Raw genomic sequence first — 21,543 nt, 5'->3', positions numbered from 1 at the left:
TACATTCACATCGTCGATCGATGGCCGGTCAACTATGTTTGGACACACCTTTACACTATTTTTTCGAACCCGGGACTTTCTGCATAATTCGAAACATTCATTGAGTAAACTACCGTACCCGAGGCATGCTCTCTTGTAATCGCATTCAACGAAACAATTCGTTTCCTTGTTGTACAGATAAGTAGATATCAGTAAGTTGTTCTGTGCTGTGAGCTTATGTACGAACGAAGGCGGTCCCTAGACATTCAATAATGATTGAATGATGAATCAGTATTTTGTATTGATCAGTACAAAATTACGAATTGGAAGGCAATAGGAGAACTTCAAGCAAATCAAATTAAGGAGGGCAGTAGCGCTCCGCCCCGCCAAGTCAAGAAAGTTTGACCGCGCTACTAGAGATATTATACGCGACAGGGAAAGTAGCCGTTTTCAGGTAGTTTTGTGTTAGAGCAGAGCTTTAACACAACTTTAGAGGGTATCACAATATTACCAAGTACCTCCTTTGCAATCATCGCATCGGAACGGCTGGCTTTCTCCTATCCTGTCTTCATTTTCTCTTCGCTTTCGGGACGATGAGACCTTAGCAGTTACAGCCCCGCCAAGTCAAGAAAGTTTGACCGCGCTACTAGAGATATTATACGCGACAGGGAAAGTAGCCGTTTTCAGGTAGTTTTGTGTTAGAGCAGAGCTTTAACACAACTTTAGAGGGTATCACAATATTACCAAGTACCTCCTTTGCAATCATCGCATCGGAACGGCTGGCTTTCTCCTATCCTGTCTTCATTTTCTCTTCGCTTTCGGGACGATGAGACCTTAGCAGTTACAGTGACCCCTATCAAACGGCAAACCTCTTCAAAAACTGACCATCGAAAATTTGACCCGATTACATAGTGATTCTGCAGATACAATGTGGTCAAGCTACAAGTCGGTACAACATCTTTTCAGTTCTTGGTGTAGAGTTGCAGACCGTACAAGTGCTTAGCATAACCCAATGTTTACCTACCACTCAAGAGTCTATTATTATCATTATTCTTTAAAGAAAAAGACTTTTGTCTTAAGGTGTGTCCGCATGGTCCACCGGCCGTCGATCGATGTCGACTGAACCGTCCACACTGCCTCGATAGCATAGATTCACTTCGTCGATCAACGGCTTGTCGACACCTATACACTTTTTTTTTTAATCGAACCCGGGACTTTCTGCATAATTCAAACATTCAGTGAGTAAACTACTCTGTACCCGAGGCATGCTCTCTTGTAATCGCATTCAACGAAACAATTCGTTTCCTTGTTGTACAGATAAGTAGATATCAGTAAGTTGTTCTGTGCTGTGAGCTTATGTACGAACGAAGGCGGTCCCTAGACATTCAATAATGATTGAATGATGAATCAGTATTTTGTATTGATCAGTACAAAATTACGAATTGCAAGGCAATAGGAGAACTTCAAGCAAATCAAATCTCAAATTGTTTGCTTTAACACAACTTTAGAGGGTATCACAATATTACCAAGTGCCTCCTTTGCAATCATCGCATCGGAACGGCTGGCTTTCTCCTATCCTGTCTTCATTTTCTCTTCGCTTTCGGGGCGATGAGACCTTGGCAGTTACAGTGCCCCCTATCAAACGGCAAACCTCTTAAAAAACTGACCATCGAAAATTTGACCCGATTACATTACTTTCCTTCCTAGAGGATAAGGAAAGTAAAGATCGATAAATTGAACGTCTTAAGGACAGCTTTCTTTTCTCTAGTCGCCATGTCTAGTACTCTCCGGTCTATGAGTGCAATGTGGGAGTATTCATTCATACGAAACGGTCCTTCATAAGAACAATACCACTAGAGACAAAAAAGTCATACAGAGTGGGAGAAAAGTTTGGAAACACTCGGGTAACTTTTGAACGGCTGAACTTCGATGAGTATAGTGGGCGATTGAGAGTCGGCCTTTATTTCAAAGGTTGCAGAGGAGAGGTGATTTGTGGCTTTTTGAGCCAACTGTGACCCAATTGTAGTCAGTCCCTAGAGACGTTCAAAATGCAGTGATCAATACAAATTGAAAGGCAACATGGGAGAGCTTAATTTATTTGTTGGGAAAGGAAAATGAAAATCAGAAAGCTCCAGGTGCCGTTCTAAACGGGGCGACAGTTGAAAATCTCTGATGTAGAAACACGTCTCTACCTGGGTAGGTACTTACATAGGTGTATCAAATATTTTATGCACCGTGTTTTTTACAATCCGCGAATACCGCGAACAACCGCGGATGCCGCGCACAAAACGCGAATACCGCGAACAAACCGCGGATACCGCGAACAAACCGCTAATAGGTGACTTATCACAGAAGAATCGATGAGGACCTTCCACTTATGCAAATGAAGGGGAAATGAGTAAATTAAGTCCAAACTTCAATCCTATGGTCAAAATGTAGGAGAATGAACACTCCTCTGGTCGATTCAAAACAAAGACTCTGAAGAGCCTATACACATGGTAAGTTTTATGTATTAGCCAGCAGTGAGCGAACGCCGAATCCACCAGTTCCCAATGGATCACTGAAGTTTATTTATTTATTTACGGGACTAACCCTTTATACAAAAATGACAATAGAAAAAAAATACACTAAAACTAAACAAACACAAACAACAATCAAATACAGTAGAAAAAAAATATAAAATGAAATATAAAAAGAAAGTAAAAAGAAAGTAAGTAATAATAAAAGGTATAGTGGACGGACTATTGTATTCGCTTCGGTGTCTGTCTGTCAGTCAGTCAGTCAGTTAGTCCGTCAGTCAGTCAGTCAGTCAGTCTGTCCCCATAGAAGGACTTATCCAAACCTAGTCGACCTATACTCAAATTAAAGGTCTTTTTACCAGGATCACGAAAATGGTGGTGCAAATTTTGTCCAGAAAACCATAAAGCCAAAAAAAAAACTGGTTTTTGGGGGATTTTTTTCACATTTTCTCACACAAATGAGCTCTGATCTTGAAAACACTTCAGTCGATCATTTAAGACCGGTTTCAGCGTCATCTATGTTAAGCTACGCCGAGCAAGGCCAGTAAATGGATGGGTGACTTAAACATTATATTGGTAGTTACATATTAGGAAACATTAAAAGGAAGAACGGGCTCTAGTTTTTCTTCTTCAAGTAATTTTCCCAAGCCTGTTCAACATTAATTCTCCAATCTTTTTTCATCCCACTAGGGTAAGGGCTTAAGTCCTCCATTTGCACATGAAATAACTGCGCCGCATGCCAAATTCTTATCATAGATAGAAGTAGACACCATCTCGGTTGAAATGACTAGATGTGGCTGTGGTAACATTTTGCTTTAACTTTACCTACTGGGGTCAGCGTAAAAGAACTTTTCAGTCCTATGCTGGCAGAGTAAACAAGATACATACGATTAAAGAGTCCCTTTAAGTAATTCAGCAGTAAGTACTTAAGCGTATGCTGCGTATGTAGTCTGGTGTCTGCGATTAAAAAGGATATTCATGACAAGTAAATAAGGGCTAAAGAGCAGTAAGCTCTTAAGTATGTAGTCTGGGATTACATAGGATAACAATTTTCATGGCAAGTAAGTATTAGGTAATTATTGTAATTAAATAGGTATAGGTATGTATTAGGATAGGTAACAGTTAATTTTTTCAAAGAAAAGGTGAATTCCCATTTTCAATATGATTCTAGGGTAGTAAGTACCTACAAACGTACTTACTTACCTATGTAGGTATCTTCTTGTTGATGAGAGGTATCTAGTACCTATTTAGTATTATCTACTTGGTTACTTCAAGTACTAGGATACCTAGACAGGTGATTATTAAGTACCTATTTACTCAACTAGTACCTAGGTATACCTATTTCAATTTATGACCCAGCCATCAATCTTCAGACTACTTGGGAACGAGGACAAGACCACTTGTCGCATTTCCACGTTCAACCAAACAACTCTACTTAATAATAGGTACTTATTACTATTAAGTACTACTTAACCTATTAAGTACAACTTAACCTGTTTTACTATTGGATTACCCAAGAGTCTATATTTGGGAACAGAACGAATTCTAATCATTTGTCTAACCGTGCAAAAAAGTTGCAAATTCGACCTGTCTATTAGGTTAAGTGGTAGAGAACGCCGCAGGCGACAACCTCGCCTAGTGATTACTTCCATTCTTGAGTGCACTACTTATGTGGTGACTTCAAGGTAGAAACACACCATCACGTCACGTGAGGGCAGTGTGGCTATCATGATCAAAATTACCTACAGTATATTATGGGAAAACTTTGCACTAAACCTTTCTGACTCCCCAAGAGCTCACATGATTTGACAGTAGTGTGTTTCTACCATTATGTACCTACTTGACTTAAGTATGTTCTGTGATCCCGAAGGAAACATATGACAAAAAAATCTAGGTAGTGAGTGAGTACAGAGGATGCTGACAATTTGATATGCTCGTCCATTAGCAACTTTAAAATAAGAAAGCAGCACCACTTTTGTTTTTGTTTTAACAAATAAAATTCCATCTCCCTTGTCATAATTAAGTACATTATCATATAATGCCCAGAGAAACGTACAAGACAGAAACAAAGGAGGTTATTTTGGGTGTAACTGGAGTCTCATTGTTATATGTGTATGACATACCCATAGGTACCTATGTATAATAACATTAATAACAGATTCACACCTCTCTATGTAGTCAGAAGGCAGGCCTTGGACATTTTCAGTCTACCAGTGTAACACTTTGCATGTGACCTTTAGCGGAACCCTTGGGAATCAGCTAGAGGTAGAGAGTATCACGAAAATTCCCTAATTAAATTAATTACATAGGGCCTCTACTGGGTATAAATAATTGTCATTTCAGTAAATACCTACCTACCTACTTAGATACTATAATTAGTCTAATTATAACAAAAGGGCTTGTTTGGTAAACAGGAGGACATGGGTTCAATCCCAGCCAAGGTATGAAATTTTATCCTCAATGCTGTTAGAGAATTATTTGATCATAATAGTGAATCAAGTGGAGTGTCAGGCATAATCCATATGTTTAGCATAACCCATATTGTAAGTAAGTTAAGCACTATCTAAATACTGCAAGTTAAGGACTGTTCTTTTCCAAGCTCCAAATTTCCTTTGTCCCCCACCCCAAGAGTGTTTCTCCACTAAGTATGTGCTTACATGTGTTCAAATACTTCCCAAATTTCCTTTGTCCCCCACCCCAAGAGTGTTTCTCCACTAAGTATGTGCTTACATGTGTTCAAATACTTCTTAAGCAAGCATCTGGGTAGGTATCTATAAAGTGTAAAATTGTTATTGAGAGAACAGACAAGAAAGGATAAATAAAAGGATAGGTAAGTAGAGACTAGAGAAGTGTGGCACAATGTATATTCCATTGACCCATAACCTTTCTGCCAGGCATCGGCTCCTTATTAATAAATCAATAACATCAGTTAACTCTTTTCACATGCACACCCTCCCTCTCTTCTCCTTCCCGAGCAATTAATATCTCCGTAGGGAGGTAGGAACAGGTTGAATGGGGGAGGAAAAACCTGAGGCCCAACATTTCCTTAGTGTTTTCTAACAGTTAAATAAAGAGGGTTTGGTGCATATCTTTTTGAAATGGTAACACACTTGCTTTCCTTGCAGAAAGTCCTGGGTTCACAGTTCCTAGGATGTTTTTTTCTTCTTCTTCTTCTTCTTCTTCTTCTTCTTCTTCTTCTTCTTCTTCTTCTTCTTCTTCTTCTTCTTATTCTTCTTCTTCTTTTTTAAAGAAAAGAAGCACTTATTCCTGAAAGAATTTCTCACTCCAAATTTTAATTTATGGGTACAACATTTTCAAGGCACAAGGAAATAAGAAAAATCCTTAAAAAAGGGAGCTTGTGAATGAAATTCTATTTTACAATTTGTACATGGGAATTTTCTTTAATTGATCAAAAATGAAATTTGAACAAAAGATAAGGCTCTCTGCCAACCCTGGATGATTCTCAGGTATTTTTGACATAGGACCCATGAAGAATAAGTTAAATGCCAGAGCCAAAATATCTTTGAACAAGAAACTGTGGAACTGCTAGGACTACGTAAGGTTACATAAAGAACTTTTATTTTTTGCTGTCCCTCTGATAAAACCATATCAGAGAGCATAAGCCTTATCAATCTGAAAAGAAGATTACATTTTTATCAATTGCACCTACTCTCCACTTTCCACACAGCATAACAAGGGACCACCTTTTTTTAAAAAGGTTTGACAGAGGGAACTTTAACTGCTATAGTCTTATCGTCCCGAAATCGAAGAGAGAAGGAAGACAGGATAGGAGAAAGCCAGCTGTTCCAAGAACAAACATTATCCCATCAGGATAAAATCTGCCCCGGGCGGGAATCAAACCTGCGGCCTAGCACTTACAAGGCAGATGCACCGCCCCGGGCGGGAATCGAACCCGCGGCCTAGCGCTTACAAGGCAGACGCACTACCAACTAAGCTAGCTAGGCTGGCTTACAAGGGGGAAAAAGCCCTAACATAGCAAGGTAAATGTTTTTGATAATGGTGGCGACCTCTGGTATTCAAACGAAGCACTAGACAAATTAGTTTATCTTTCGAGAGAACATTTTTTACATATTTTTTTAACAACTATATACCTACTAACATCTTGTCTGTATACCAATATCCTATTCTATTCAGAGCAATTTTCCAACGATTTGTAGAAAGCTTTCGACAGCGTTGTTGTCAAGAGTATTATCCTTTGTCCAGGGATGGTTATAGATTCCCCATTGTTCCAGGATTGGGAAGGAGGGAAGAAAGTTATTGGAAGGGAGGAGGGAGGTATTGGAAGGAGGAGGGAAGGATTGAGGTATTGGAAGGAGGAGGGAAGTATTAGGGTAAAGAGTATTAGGGGAGGGAATGAAGGTTAAAATGACAGCACAATCCTCTTACAAGATATAACATTCATTCCTTTCTTTTCGAACCCGCGGCCTAGCGCTTACAAGGCAGACGCACTCCCAACTAAGCTAACTAGGCTGGGGAATAGTAAGAAATTAAAGAAACAATTGTCACAGCCCGTAGACAGGATTTTGTCAAGTGGGGAAGGGCCGAGAGTCCAAACAGTGATGTACTGGGGGGATGCTCCAAATTTTCGGAGTGTGGCATACGGTAAACGAGAAAAATGAAGCTCAAGGGGGGACCTCGAGTCAGTGATGTAGTGGTTAGCGCGGTGGACTTTGGATTTGGAGGTTGGTGGTTCGAATCCAAGTCAAGTGATGAAATTTAGCCTAGTGTATTAAGCAGGGAACAACATTTATGACAATAATTTATGCTTAAAACCCTTTTCAGGGGGTCGTCGGGGATCCTTTTTCCTAGTCAAGGGGGGGTTGATATTTTTATCCTCAAAAATGATAATTTTTATGCTAAAAATGATGCTTGATTTTTCCCTCCACAGACTGAGTCACATCGAGCTCTCCACAGTGGAACACCTGGACCGTCTCAAGTCTCTCGAGCTCTCTAACAACACCTGGCGCTGCGATTGTAACCTGCGCTCGCTGATCGTGTGGACGCGCAACCGGAACTTGTATACGCGCCCTACGGCCTGCTCGGAGCCGCAACGCCTGCGCGGGAAGTATTGGGACGAAGAGTCGGATCCGGAACAGTTCGCGTGCAATCCGCACATCGTGTATCCCCCGCCTGGTAGGTACCTATTTTAAGGCCGCTTGGAAAAAAAACTACCTAAGAACCATTTTAAAATTTTCAAAATCAAAATCAAATCATTAGGTAGGTAGTCTTTGTGGTAAAGCAGAGAATTTTTTCGCAACTTTTTTGTTGGTGCGCTTGGAAAAAAAAACTACCTAAGAACCATTTTGAAATTTTCAAAATCAAATCATTAGGTAGGTAGTCTTTGTGGTAAAGCAGAGAACTTTTTCGCAACTTTTTTGTTGGTAAGCCCTAACATAGCAAGGTAAATGTTTTTGATAATGGTGGCGACCTCTGGTATTCAAACGAAGCACTAGACAAATTAGTTTATCTTTCTTATCTTTCGAGAGAACATTTTTTACATATTTTTTTAACAACTATATACTAACATCTTGTCTGTATAGTGGTCCTTTTTTCGGGCCTCCCTGGTCAATAGCTTGACGGCAATGGTGGCGACCTCTGGTATTCAAACGAAGCACTAGACAAATTAGTTTATCTTTCGAGAGAACATTTTTTACATATTTTTTTAACAAGAATATAGGTAGGTACTAACATCTTGTCTGTATAGTGGTCCTTTTTTCGGACCTCCCTGGTCAATAGCTTGACGGTAGGGGGGAGTGGGTGCTCCAGATTGTAGTCATTTTAGGGGACCCCTAAAATGCTTAAAATTTGGGGCAGCCCAGGGGCTGCTGGATATACTTACGCTAGTGTAGCTAGCTAGCCAGCTAGCAAGGTTAGTTGCTCTAAACGTAGGACTTCAGTGTAAATAAAAAACTCTTTATTTAATAATAGTTGTTTTCTCTTCTCCTCAGGTGCTGTGATTGAAATGAGCTCCGAATTGACCCAGCTCCAGTGTCATGTAGAGGGAGACCCACCGCCTCGCATAGACTGGTACTACAACCGGGTCCCGGTGTCCAATAATTCGCGCAACAATTATGCCCAGGGGACCCATTATGTGACCAAGGACGCGAAGTGGGCGAACCTAACGTTCCGCAATCTGGGTGCTAATGACGCGAAGGGAGAATTCAAATGTGTGGCCACCAACCCTGCCGGGGAGGAGGAAAGGAATATATCCCTCCTGTGTAAGTGTAGCCTAGTTAGCTTGGTTGGTAGCGCGTCTACCTTGTAAGCGCTTGGTCGCGGGTTCGATTCCCGCCCGGTGCGCAGACCCTTGTGCGTCTTGCGCGGCAGCTTCTTCGTGTGCCAACGGGATGTCACACCTGAGGAACAAGAGGGGGAAAATTTGGTAATGACAATTCTTGAGAAATAGGGAGAACCACTTATAATGGAAATTTGGTTAGTAAGGATTATTCTACAAATAGTCGGCGCCGTCGATCGAGGTCGACCATCGATCAATCGACGAGGTGGATCCATAAATCTGTTGCCAAGGCAATGTATGGTTTCAGTCGACGTTGTTCGACAGCGTAGCGTCGACCATGTGTGCACTGTGAACACAGCTTAATGAAGGAAAATATTCCAGAAAGTACAAATAGGTGGGTAATTTTATTTATTTATATTCATAAAACATTCCAAAAATTCAATGTCTCAGTCCTATCATTGAAAAACATCACAGGGGGGTTTCAGATGAAATGAATATAAATTTTGATGTCGGCATTTCAATGAATTTCATCATGGACATAATTGTCAGAAGTATCAGGTTCTAGCTATTGTCAGAAGTATCAGGTTCTGGCTAAGTCCTGCAAATGAGGGCAACCAGCCCTCAGTTTGTTCTGCAAGTGTGCAAACAACTCGAGAATACTAAAGGAGTAAAGAACCTACACATTTAAACGCTTGGAAAAAAAAACTACCTAAGAACCATTTTGAAATTTTCAAAATCAAATCATTAGGTAGGTAGTCTTTGTGGTAAAGCAGAGAATTTTTTCGCAACTTTTTTGTTGGTATCACTGCATTATTTGTGCACAATGAAATTTATTTAGTTAGGTGGATATACCTACTATTATAGGATTTTTTTCTGTGAATAGGTTGACGATATTGTCAAAAGAAAAAAAAGTTCTCTTTTGTATAACCTACAGCCTACAGGATCTATAATTTTCTGTCTAAAACCTACTTTTCTTATTATAGGAAAGTAAAAATTGGTTCAATTTTATTGGACCCAACTGATTTACTGAACTACCTAAATTTAATATTATACCTTTCCATCCACCCTATTGCTTATTAGCAAATATTCCCACAAATTTTTGGAAGGAAATCCCTAGGGATTTGGTACTTCTCTGTATGCCGTTAAACTGAATGTTTAAAAAGGTTTAACTCTAAAGCTAATGACGCGAAGGGAGAATTCAAATGTGTGGCCACCAACCCTGCCGGGGAGGAGGAAAGGAATATATCCCTCCTGTGTAAGTGTGGCTTTTTTAGCCAGCCTAGTTAGCTTGGTTGGTAGCGCGTCTACCTTGTAAGCGCTTGGTCGCGGGTTCGATTCCCGCCCGAGGCGGATTTTACCCTCAACAGATAAGGTTCGTTCTCGGAGCGACTGGATTTTTCCTGTCCTGTCTTCGTTCTCCCTTCGTTTTCGGGACGATAAGACCTCAGTAGTAACAGTTCTTTCTATCGAATATCTTTTTTTTTTTAGAGGCTACGAAGGTCTTATCGTCCTGAAATCGAAGAGAGAAGGAAGACAGGATAGGAGAAGGCCAGAACTCTTTTGATTTTCAATATTGATAAGACAGGATAGGAGAAAGCCAGCCGTTCCGAGAACGAACATTATCCCATGAGGATAAAATCCGCCCCGGGCGGGAATCGAACCCGCGCAATATTGATTAATTTTCATAATTTTCTGATTTGCAGACGGTTCACCCGGAGGTCGTGGTGTGATAGGACCTTACAGTTCAGAGAACTGGGGTCTCCTTCTGGTGCTGATGTGTGCCATTGTTATTCTGCTCAGTCTGAGTATACTTCTATGCTGTTGCTTCTGCAGAAAGAGGACCTCGGCTATGGATAGGTAAGTTAATGTGAGAGTGTATCCTTAGAATGTAAGTAGATCTCTAGAAATCCTTGGAAAGTAAGTAAACTGACAGTATAAGCAAGATCAACCTTTTCTATCAAACAGAGTTACAGAACGACTTACAGGATATGTATGTATAAACAAGGTACCTAGGTATATTGTATATTCTACTCTAAATCCTTAAGCCCAATACCCACCAGCAACATTTTCACCAAAAACTTCGTTTCTCAACAATCCAGAAATGCGTTAGCAACAGTCCAGCAACTTTTTCACTTTCCAGACTTATTTCTGAAACCCTTTTCTTGGCTTTTATGACATATGCAATAGGTTTATTAAGGAGCGCTTCGCCCCGCCAAGTCAAAAGGGTTTGACAGCGCTACCAAGAGGTAATATGTTGCCATTGTTATTCTGCTCAGTCTGAGTATACTTCTATGCTGTTGCTTCTGTAGAAAGAGGACCTCGGCTATGGATAGGTAAGTTAATCTGAGAGTGTATTCTTAGAATGTAAGCAGATCTCTAGAAATCCTTGGAAAGTAAGTAAACTGACAGTATAAGCAAGATCAACCTTTCCTATCAAACAGAGTTACAGAACGACTTACAGGATATAAACAAGGTACCTAGGTATATTGTAAATTCTACTCTAAATCCTTGAGCCCAATACCCACCAGCAACATTTTCACCAAAAACTGCGTTTCTCAACAATCCAGAAATGTGTTAGCAACAATCCAGCAACTTTTTCACTCTCCAGACTTATTTCTGAAACCCTTTTCTTGGCTTTTATCACATATGCAATAGGTTTGTTAAGGAGCGCTGAGCGCTTCGCCCCGCCAAGTCAGAAGAGTTTGACAGCGCTACCAAGAGGTAATATGTATACGCCACAGAGAAAGTAACCGTTTTCAGGTAGTTGTAGAGGAAAAACTACAAACGATGGAAGAAATATTCTATTTTCTTAAGTTTTCATTGTAATAAGTCCAAATTCTTTCTCTCCCGTGTAGAAAGTAACCGTTTTCAGGTAGTTGTAGAGGAAAAACTACAAACGATGGAAGAAATATTCTATTTTCTTAAGTTTTCATTGTAATAACAACTCCAAATTCTTTCTCTCCCGTGCAGGTCCCTCGCCAAGAAGTCGCAGAACAACGGCATGTCCCCCCAGAACGGCGAGGTCATGCATCACATCACCGCCAACCCAGGGGAACAAGGCAAGAGTCTCCTAACTGTGGTTAATCCGGTGCAGAAACCTCCACGCCGGTATGACCAGGGATCTCCTACTCTCAATGGAAGCGCCACGGAGATGACTGAGCTGAATAGGAAACTGTTGGATGAGAGTGAGTCTTTAACATTTTTAGCGAAATCCCTTTTACGGAAGATTTTTTCCCCCCAAGAGGTTTGATAGAGGGAATCGTCCCGAAACCGAAGAGAGGACCACGGAGATGACTGAGCTGAATAGGAAACTGTTGGATGAGAGTGAGTCTTTAACATTTTTAGCGAAATCCCTTTTACGGAAGATTTTTCCCCCCAAGAGGTTTGATATAGGGAATCGTCCCGAAACCGAAGAGAGGATAGGATAGGTGAAAGCGATCCGTTGCGAGAAAACTTCTGAATAATTACCTTTGACTTGACTTGTACTCGAACCACCAACCTCCAGATCCAGAGTCCACCGTGTCAACCACTACACCACTGAGGTTGGTCTTCCGAAAACAGACCTTATCTATTTAGGATAATGTTCGCTCCGGGTGGGAATCGAACCCGCGGCCTAGCACATACAAGGCAGACGCGCTACCCTCCGAGCTAACTAGACTGGCAATGGAGGAGTTGCAATTAGGAAAATATTTTTAATAAAATGTCGATTCCTACGTAAAAAGTTGTGAAAAATCCAAATCTGAGGTCAAAACTCCAAAAAAGTAACTTTAAAAGGTCGAAAATTCAATTTTTAATTGCCGTTCTAAAGAAAAAGTTCAAAGAGTTGTGACGTCCGATTTCACGTCAAAATGCGCAGAAACGCTTGCGCACAAACAAACCTGCTCTATGACTTTGAAACATCACCCAAGTAAGCGCAACTGATCTATTGGGAAGAGTAGGTAGAATCAAACAGTAGAGTGTAACAGATAATCTTACATACTAGACTCCACAAATGGGAATTTCACAAGACCCCGATTTGTAACATAACCTCTATTCCTCTCTTCACAGGTAACCTAAGGGATGACGACTCAAGGGCCGGTGACTCGTATGAAGACATGACCACTACGTCTAGCGGTCGTCGGAGTAACAACTCCAAATATCCTCCCGACCTTCTCTCCTTCCCTCCCAACCTGAGGGCCACCCAACCCTCCCCCGCGGGGAGTGAGAGGCCGAGTGGTCTACCCCCTCATAGTCCCCCGTTCCTCTATGGTACCCTCCCCTACTCCCGGTCTCAGTCTCCATTCCGATCCCCGAATGGGGGACCTAGCACCCCACAGAGGCCCCCGCGGGGAGTGAGAGGCCGAGTGGTCTACCCCCTCATAGTCCCCCGTTCCTCTATGGTACCCTCCCCTACTCCCGGTCTCAGTCCCCATTCCGATCCCCGAATGGGGGACCTAGCACCCCGCAGAGAACAGCAGGCTATGTGACCATACCCCGGAGACCTAGAGCCTCGTGGTCTGCCGCGCCCAGTCCGGGATTCGAACTGGGGTCTCTCACCCTGGAGCCGGTGTATGATAACTGCGGTAAGTGGAATTTGGGAATGTTTTCTAACTGGGAGTCTTTTGGGTCTAAGCGGTATAAAATTCATGGATAGTATGGCATTTCTTTACACTTGACTCAATGAGAAACCATTAATGGTTTACTTACCTTTAAGTAGGCACCGAATGAAATTGTCCTCAAGAGGTTTTGTATACCCTAAAATAGTCCAAACAGATATTCTTGAATCACTTGGCGTACTCTAGAAAAAGTAACATCTTAAAATCTCACCCTAGAACTACGTGGTCTGCCGCGCCCAGTCCGGGATTCGAACTGGGGTCTCTCACCCTGGAGCCGGTGTATGATAACTGCGGTAAGTGGAATTTGGGGATGTTTTCTAACTGGGAGTCTTTTGGGTCTAAGCGGTATAAAATTCATGGATAGTATAGCATTTCTTTACACTTGACCCAATGAGAAACCATTAATTGTTTACTTACCTTTAAGTAGGCACCAAATGAAATTGTCCTCAAGAGGTTTTGTATACCCTAAGATTGTCCAAACAGATATTCTTGAATCACTTGGCGTATTCTAGAAAAAGTAACATCTTAAAATCTCACCCTAGAACTAATCCCAAACTTTTCTTTCACTCACACAGGAGTACGTACTACAGCTGATGGTAGTCTTCTGTCTCTCAATAAGATCGATACGGCCAAACGTCAACTTCCTCCTATCCCCAACAGTCGCCATAGCTTCACTCTACCCCACAAGATGTTCCTAGAACTAATCCCAAACTTTTCTTTCACTCACACAGGAGTACGTACTACAGCTGATGGTAGTCTTCTGTCTCTCAATAAGATCGATCCGGCCAAACGTCAACTTCCTCCTATCCCCAACAGTCGCCATAGCTTCACTCTACCCCACAAGATGTCCACTCTACCGCATAACTACCGCACGCTATCACCCAACTCAGAGCAACATAACTACCGCACCCCAGCGTCTCCTTCACCAACCACAGAACCTACCACTGTGATCAGACCTTTACCTGTGATGACGTCACCAGAGGGGTATCGTAGTCTACAGCGAGTAGAATCTCCAGGTTTGAGACCAGGCAGTGAGGATAAGTTCCGGAGGCCTACCTCTCCCAACCGGTTCTCCACTCAGAATAGAAATAATGACAGGCGGAGATCATCATGGACATCGCGTGTTGGTACGCCAGACAATTCTGTCACTGGCAGTAGTGACACCCTCCATCTGATATCCCCTACAGGGAGAAACAAGTTCACACCCATCTCCATCCAGCCGCAGAATGGTTCACTACAGCCCCACCAGAGGGCATCCCCGACGTCAATTAGTTCTCAGAACCCCCGCCAGAGTCCGCTACCATTCTCTCAAGCCCCCCAGGCGAGGCGGTCCCCCCTCCAGCTCAATGGAACCAGTAAACCTCCCCTCTCCCCTCATCGCAAGCTGACACCTGTCCCATCACAAGCACCACCTAGTGGTCTATTCAGCGGACCTAAACCAGCACAGAGTATTGAGATTCTATTTGAAGATGAAGGAGAGGACGGGACAGAGGTTTGACCCCCGTTGGGAGTGGCTGAGGTGGATATGGCCCGGGGGTGGCTATGTCTAGCCTTGCTCTGCGCCATACAGACAGCAGCTAGCGTTGTGATATTTGACGAGATTCATAAGACTTTCATTAGACATGTGTATAGTAGACGTAGGAGCTTTAGTAATAGTATATTCCGCCAGGGAGCGGATCATAGGTCGTTGACTGAAATTTGCCCACCAGAGATCAAACGCTTGATAAATGTCCAGATAGGTTCATATGACATGAGGCATACACATTTCAAGGGCGGTGGTTAGTAAACTAACCACCGCCCTTGAAATGTGAAAGAAAGTGCGTTTTTTCTGCCCCTGAAAGAGTTGTACTTACTAACGTAGGTACTATTTACAAAATCATACCCTGGGTACCTATTTACATTTCTCTTCTCAAAAGCTTGCTTTTAGCGAGAGTAAGTTTCGGAGATCCCCAGTCCTGGTTGTACGGGGAGGAGAGAGTAGATGGCTTTTAGTTGACGACCTCCTATCTCCAGAAGACACTCGGGTCCTTTGAGCCAACTGAATTTGAGGGTAGCCTGTGGAGAGAGTACAAAGTCAACCCAATGACGCCGGAATTATTTTTTTCTCGATTTTTGCTAAAGTTATTATCAAGGTCATCTCAAAATGCTTCAAAAACACTAGATTTCAAATTTATTTTAATCGGAATACCAGAGGCAAAGATATGGACCGTTACATACCTATACGTTTTATCCGGGCTCAAGTGTAGATTGAGACGATTTGGGAGGGGGGACTAATCGCATACAGTGTTGTCCAGCTTGGGGACTTTAAACGGGGAGACCGGGGAGTACACCAGTCTGGCTGGGGGACATTAAACAGGGTAGATACCATCCTGAAATTTCCCTTGCTAAAGAAATAGCAAAGGAATTCGAAGGTTCCGAACCTTATGTACGGAGAGGAAACGCGTTACTACTTACTACTAACCTAACCGTGCCCTTCGAAATGACCTACGTAGATGTGCGAAAATCTGCCGCAAAAGAAGAAGCACCTTGAATCAGAAGGTCTTACCGTATTTTCTGTAGCTATACAAAACAACAACAATATTTATTATATTCTGAAAGATAAAAAACATTTACCCCCAAAAATTATTGGTCGTTTAGCATAAAAATATAGTGTGATTGAATTTAGTTTACCAAATTGACAACATTGCATTTTCGTTTAGTACAAAAGAACCTGTTGGTTTCTGTGGACTGTTGACCATAGCGTAAATGTAAATACTCGAAATTACGTATTTACTTATAACTCACGCGTAAATACACGTTACGCACAAACTCACATCTAAATAGGCAAATTACGCGTAAATACGCTACATTACACACAAAATTATTTACGGTGCACAAACTTTACAATGCTCTTCCGAAAACAGGGAGGATACCAGCCTGAAATTTCCCTTGCTAAAGAAATTCGAACTCGGGACCTTATGTACGGCAAGGAAGTACGTTACCACTGAGCTAACCGTGCCCTCTAAAATGACCTACATGGATGTGCAACCAGCCATCATCGTGAGGGAAAATCTGCCGTAAAAGAGGAATCAGAAGAGATCAGAGGGAGAGGGGTCGAGTGGGTTGGAAGGTTGGAACACATCACATGCCTTCAGGCACACTCCATTTGGCAAGGGTCTAGGTTTTCCTCGCCCTTGGGATCCATTTAATTTGGAGAAGGTCTTACCGTATTTTCTGTAGCCTTGGTCAGCACGTTGCGTACATACTGCGAGGGCACCAGAGACATGAGTGCTGAGGACGCCAAGTAGATGACAAACGGGTCGGAAGACTTCTGTACGTCCTTGATGATTTGACGCGTTTTCCACAGCCGTGGTACGCCGCCTTCCACACTGACGGGTAGGGATATGACGATGGAAGATTTCCTGCTGGTGAGGCGAGAGTCTTGAGACTCCCTCGGGTGAAGATCAATAGGAAGTATTGCCTGGAATAGATGTGAGAGTCTTTTTCTTTTTTCTTATTAGCTAGCGAGTACCTATAATTACCTGCATATTCAAATGATGTAGTAAGAATCCACCCACATCCCCCAGTGCCTTGTCTGTGGTAGACGTTACATACAGAGTGTTAGCGTAAATCAGTACAGACACTGAGATCCCCAGTCCTGGTTGTACGGGGAGGAGAGAGTAGATGGCTTTTAGTTGACGACCTCCTATCTCCAGGAGACACTCGGGTCCTTTGAGCCAACTGAATTTGAGGGTAGCCTGTGGAGAGAGTATAAAGTCAACCCAATGACGCCGGAATTAGGGTGAATGTACCAGTAGTCGACTTTACACCAGTAGTCGATCACTCGGTCATGTTTAGTTAATTTTAAGTTGGTTTCTGTGGACTGTTGACCATAGCGTAAACGTAAATACTCGAAATTACGTATGTACTTATAACTCACGCGTAAATACACGTTACGTACAAACTCACATCCAAATACGCAAATTACGCGTAAATACGCTACATTACACACAAAATTATTTACGGTGCACAAACTTTACAACTTTGCACAAAAACTACCAGCCCACAAACCACAAGTCCTACAAGATGCGTAAACACGCTTACGAGAATCTCACGCGTAAATTACGCACTCACGCGATCACAAGATCACGTGGTCGTGAGTGTTACCTGCGTAAGTTGACAATCTTCATGGTAAGCTACGCCATATTGGTTACACACTGGTGATATACAGTGTGGACTTTGGTCGTGAGTGTTACCTGCGTAAGTTGACAATCTTCATGGTAAGCTACGCCATATTGGTTACACACTGGTGATATACAGTGCGGACTCGATATGACGATGGAAGATTTCCTGCTGGTGAGGCGAGAGTCTTGAGCCTCCCTCGGGTGAAGATCAATGGGAAGTATTGCCTGGAATAGATGTGAGAGGGGGGATTTATGTCTGCAATATACTGGACCGTCTACTGGCCGGATGGCCCGGGAAGCAACAGTGGCCTCCAATATAACACACATTCCAGTCCATTTGGTTGATTTGCAGAATCAATATTGCTGCACAATTATGCAGTACATTTGTATAAGCTTCAGTGAGCTTAATGCCCGCGCTGCAGTGGGGTACAAATTTGTCTGCAATGTGTGGACTTGTACTGATCTTATTCATACTCGAATAGCTCACGTTATGTCTGTACATACTATTCACCGGTGTGTTCACCCCGTTTACGCTGTTCACGCCATTGACGCTGTTCACGCTGTTGTAGAAGATGATGTTGTTGTCTGACTTTTGTTTCTTGAAGTGGTTCCTCTTGGATTGGAGATTGAAACTAGTGGAGGATTGTTTGAGATGAGAGGCCCCGGGATCAGACCCGGGCTTGTCCGTGGAATGTGAGTAGCAGTTGAGCTGCACGTATTCGCCACTCAGAGGAGACCCGGAGTATTTGGCACCCGACGACACTGGAAAAGATATGGGAACAGCGAAGGAATTACTTGTTTAATGCTGGGGTTTACCAAATCGGGATTGAGATGAAGGATTTCCCTATACTTAATAGCCAGGTCATCCTTGGATTGAAATCTATCTTATTCGTAAGACTACATTCGAGAGACGTGAGGCGTATACATGAGACAACCTACGGTGGTAAAACTCGACCTAAGAGGTTTGATAGAGGGAACTGTATCTGCTAAGGTCTTATAGTCCTGAAATTGAAGAGAGAAGAAAGGGAGGACAGGATAGGAAGCCAGCCGTTCCGAGAACGAATCTTATCTGCGCTTCGGATGATGTCCGCTCCGGGCGGGAATCGAATCCGCGACCTACCCTCCAAGCTACCTAACTAGGCAAGAACTTATTATGTGCTCTCCCACAAACAGATTAACGGACCAGTATGTATCTGGGAGAGATGTGTAGAGACTTACCATTACCAGTTGTGTTTTTGCCTCCCCCTGATTTTAACTCGGATATGTTCGGCCTGTGTGTTCGGGGTAGCTCGGGAAGTTTAGCTCCGCCCACTGAAAAATAAACAAAATTTAAAATATTTTACACTTCATTTTCATATGACGAACCCACTTTTTTTTAGTTGTCCTTTTTTGCATTTGTAAGTGCCTTTCCTCAAAATATGAATGCTCCCATAGGCCTTTGCGGGGGATTCCATTTTTCCTTGCTCCAAAGAGATTCAAACAAACGCCTTTTCTCAGCAACTATACCATAATATTCTGTGCATTATTTCATTACAAATTCTATTAGCTTTACCTTTACAAGCCTTTACCGCTCTTGATAGGATAATGCTTTAATATTCCTTCAATTCTATTTTAGAATTTAGGATCACAGGATCAAAAAAACGTAATAGTTCGATGCTTTCCGTTGTTACTGTTGACTTTTTTAGGCGCTATCTAAATTTAATGGGAAACATTCTAGGTAATTTCTAATAGAAATATCATTTGAAAACCTTTGGAATTAATTGTTTTGATACAACATCACCAGAAAAACTTGTAAATTATTTCTTTTTATCTAATAACTAATAATGTTAGACCATAATATTGTGCCCTGTTGATTATGCCATCAATAATATTAATACCTGTGCTAGGAAAATAGTAGAAAATAATACTTCACACGTAAAATTATCTTACGAACCCACTTTTTTTTAGTTGTCCTTTTTTTGCATTTGTAAGTGCCTTTCCTCAAAATATGAATGCTCCCATAGGCCTTTCCTGGGATTTTATTTTTCCATGCTTCAAAGAGATTCAAACATACGATACGCCTTTTCTCAGCAACTATACCATAATATTCTGTGCATTATTTCATTGCAAATTCTATTAGCTTTACCTTTACAAGCCTTTACCGCTCTTGATAGGATAATGCTTTAATATTCCTTCAATTCTATTTTAGAATTTAGGATCACAGGATCAAAAAATCGTAATAGTTCCCTTGTTACTTTTGACTTTTTTAGGCGCTATCTAAATTTAATGGGAAACATTCTAATTTCTAATAGAAATATCATTTGAAAACCTTTGGAATTAATTGTTTTGATACAACATCACCAGAAAAAGTTGTACATTATTTCTTTTTACCTTTAATACCTTTAGAATGTGTAATTTTGTACAATAAACTGCTACCTTTAAATTAAAAATCGTTGTATTTAAAAATTTAGGTATAAAATTACATTATACTTGCATTATACATTATGTATTATTTATAAAAAGAAAATCATTGTTTTCAATTCTATTTATTTTTAATTTATTGTTATATAAAAAATGTACTAATATTCTTTCTATTATAAATTTTATTCAAACATTTATAAGACCATTTTATGAAGAAAAAATAAATAGTTTTGTAAATATTCAATGAAATAAAAGATACCTATTGTACACTATTTAAAATGAAATTTCCTATTGTTTTCTTCTCTTTTCCACTTCCATCGAAAATGTAGATTTCGTAAAATCTGAAGCCAGATTGAAACGTTGTCTAAATGGGTGACCGACCTCTGTTAAAAGAAGGAGAGGAAAGTAAAAATACTTCTTTTATCTAAAATAAATACATGTAATTTTTATTAAAATTTTGAGCAGTACTGAATAGGTTTTAATAGACATCCTAGGTTATAAAGTTATGAAATAGGTAACTACAAAACTCATTACCTGTATATGATACAATGGATACACGTTCCGGTTTTAATCTTATCCGACTCGAGCTTCGTCCATCTCCGTGGACTTTTTTGTATCATATAAAGGTAATAAGTTTTGTAGTTACCTATTTCATAACTCAAAATTTTGAGATCAAATGTCATTCATGTGTTGAATATTTTTGCTGAATTTCATCAAAATAGGGAGAACCGTTCGAGAGTTATGGAGAAAGAAAGGAACAAACAGACACTGTGAGCAGATTGTAACAAATTTAACTCAAGACTCGAGTATAAAAAAACTCTACATCCAAAGTCGTCCGGTTAAAACTTGGAAATAATAGAAATCCCTTCGTTTGTTAAGTAAAAAATCGGGAATAATCCTGGAACTTACGCCATTTCCTGGAAGCACCTTGCTGAATATGGAATGCTTGCTGGCGGATTTCCTCTTCCTTAGTTCCTTCAGCAAATACGCAAACTCCGATTTAAGATAGTGAAGTCTCTCCGATTCTTCACGGGTTAATTCCAGATCGGAATCCATGAGGTCCTCTATTTCATCCTGGACTTCTTTCATACGACGTGACACCTGGAATGTTGGGGAGCTTTGGTGAACTTTGGACCTGGAGGTTGTTGGTTTGAGTCCATGTCAAGTCATAAAATAAAACAACCTCAGTGCTTGGAAAAAACCTTGAAAGTGGAGAAGTAGTGCTTAGAAAAAAAAAAACTGAAACCTGGCCAGCGCAGAGGCGATAGCACATTGAATGTACCAGGTTCCCAATGGGTCACTGAACTCACTGAGGTTAAAGCAACGTTACTTGAGCATGATTGGTATCCGGAATCCGGATGGTTGACCATTTCGCGTGCTGCGGACTTTTTACGGCCCCGCTGAGTGGGATTATTGTGAAGAGCCGGGTAACTTTTCGCCAAATGGAGGGTAAAAGCCCCGTCACAAAAAACTAACCGGATATACAGTGACGTATATATAAAATAAAAACCGTGGCTTTGTCCCAAAATGAACACTTACACATAATATGTGTCTAACAACAGCTGCTATGTCTTACCTCTTTGAAAGGAGAACTGGAAATGTCTGGAAAACAGTAGAACGTGATAGCGTCC

The 21,543-nt window shown here is 41.3% G+C and overlaps 3 protein-coding genes and 2 long non-coding RNA genes across 5 annotated transcripts; 2 read left to right on the top strand and 3 right to left on the bottom strand.

Moving 5' to 3' along the window:
- The first annotated feature begins 1,752 nt into the window (after positions 1–1,752).
- Positions 1,753–15,061, top strand: LOC103518026. The gene is made up of 8 exons (XM_026829938.1): positions 1,753–1,784; positions 7,408–7,652; positions 8,468–8,737; positions 10,458–10,611; positions 11,725–11,939; positions 12,802–13,072; positions 13,204–13,316; positions 14,081–15,061. Exons 1-8 carry the CDS (start codon positions 1,753–1,755, stop codon positions 14,845–14,847), a joined length of 2,067 nt encoding a protein of 688 aa, XP_026685739.1. The 3' UTR covers positions 14,848–15,061.
- On the top strand, positions 13,562–14,033 carry LOC113471065. Its single transcript, XR_003393904.1, has 2 exons — positions 13,562–13,642; positions 13,925–14,033. It is a non-coding gene; the product is annotated as an uncharacterized LOC113471065 (long non-coding RNA).
- Positions 15,062–15,272: 211 nt separating the features above from the next.
- Positions 15,273–17,222, bottom strand: LOC103518025. Its single transcript, XM_008483076.1, has 4 exons — positions 17,213–17,222; positions 16,871–17,058; positions 16,555–16,809; positions 15,273–15,404 (listed from the first exon to the last, which is right to left on the bottom strand). Exons 1-4 carry the CDS (start codon positions 17,220–17,222, stop codon positions 15,273–15,275), a joined length of 585 nt encoding a protein of 194 aa, XP_008481298.1.
- A 70-nt stretch (positions 17,223–17,292) lies between these two features.
- On the bottom strand, positions 17,293–18,966 carry LOC103518023. The gene is made up of 4 exons (XM_026829937.1): positions 18,918–18,966; positions 18,731–18,823; positions 17,958–18,274; positions 17,293–17,558 (listed from the first exon to the last, which is right to left on the bottom strand). Exons 1-4 carry the CDS (start codon positions 18,964–18,966, stop codon positions 17,475–17,477), a joined length of 543 nt encoding a protein of 180 aa, XP_026685738.1. The 3' UTR covers positions 17,293–17,474.
- A 74-nt stretch (positions 18,967–19,040) lies between these two features.
- LOC113471064 lies at positions 19,041–20,351 on the bottom strand. The gene is made up of 2 exons (XR_003393903.1): positions 19,883–20,351; positions 19,041–19,322 (listed from the first exon to the last, which is right to left on the bottom strand). It is a non-coding gene; the product is annotated as an uncharacterized LOC113471064 (long non-coding RNA).
- Between the last annotated feature and the right edge of the window lie 1,192 nt (positions 20,352–21,543).

This window comes from Diaphorina citri, unplaced genomic scaffold (assembly GCF_000475195.1).
Source record: "Diaphorina citri unplaced genomic scaffold, Diaci psyllid genome assembly version 1.1 scaffold2045, whole genome shotgun sequence".
Lineage (NCBI taxonomy): Eukaryota > Metazoa > Arthropoda > Insecta > Hemiptera > Psyllidae > Diaphorina > Diaphorina citri.
This window is presented reverse-complemented; position numbering and strand designations above follow the sequence as displayed.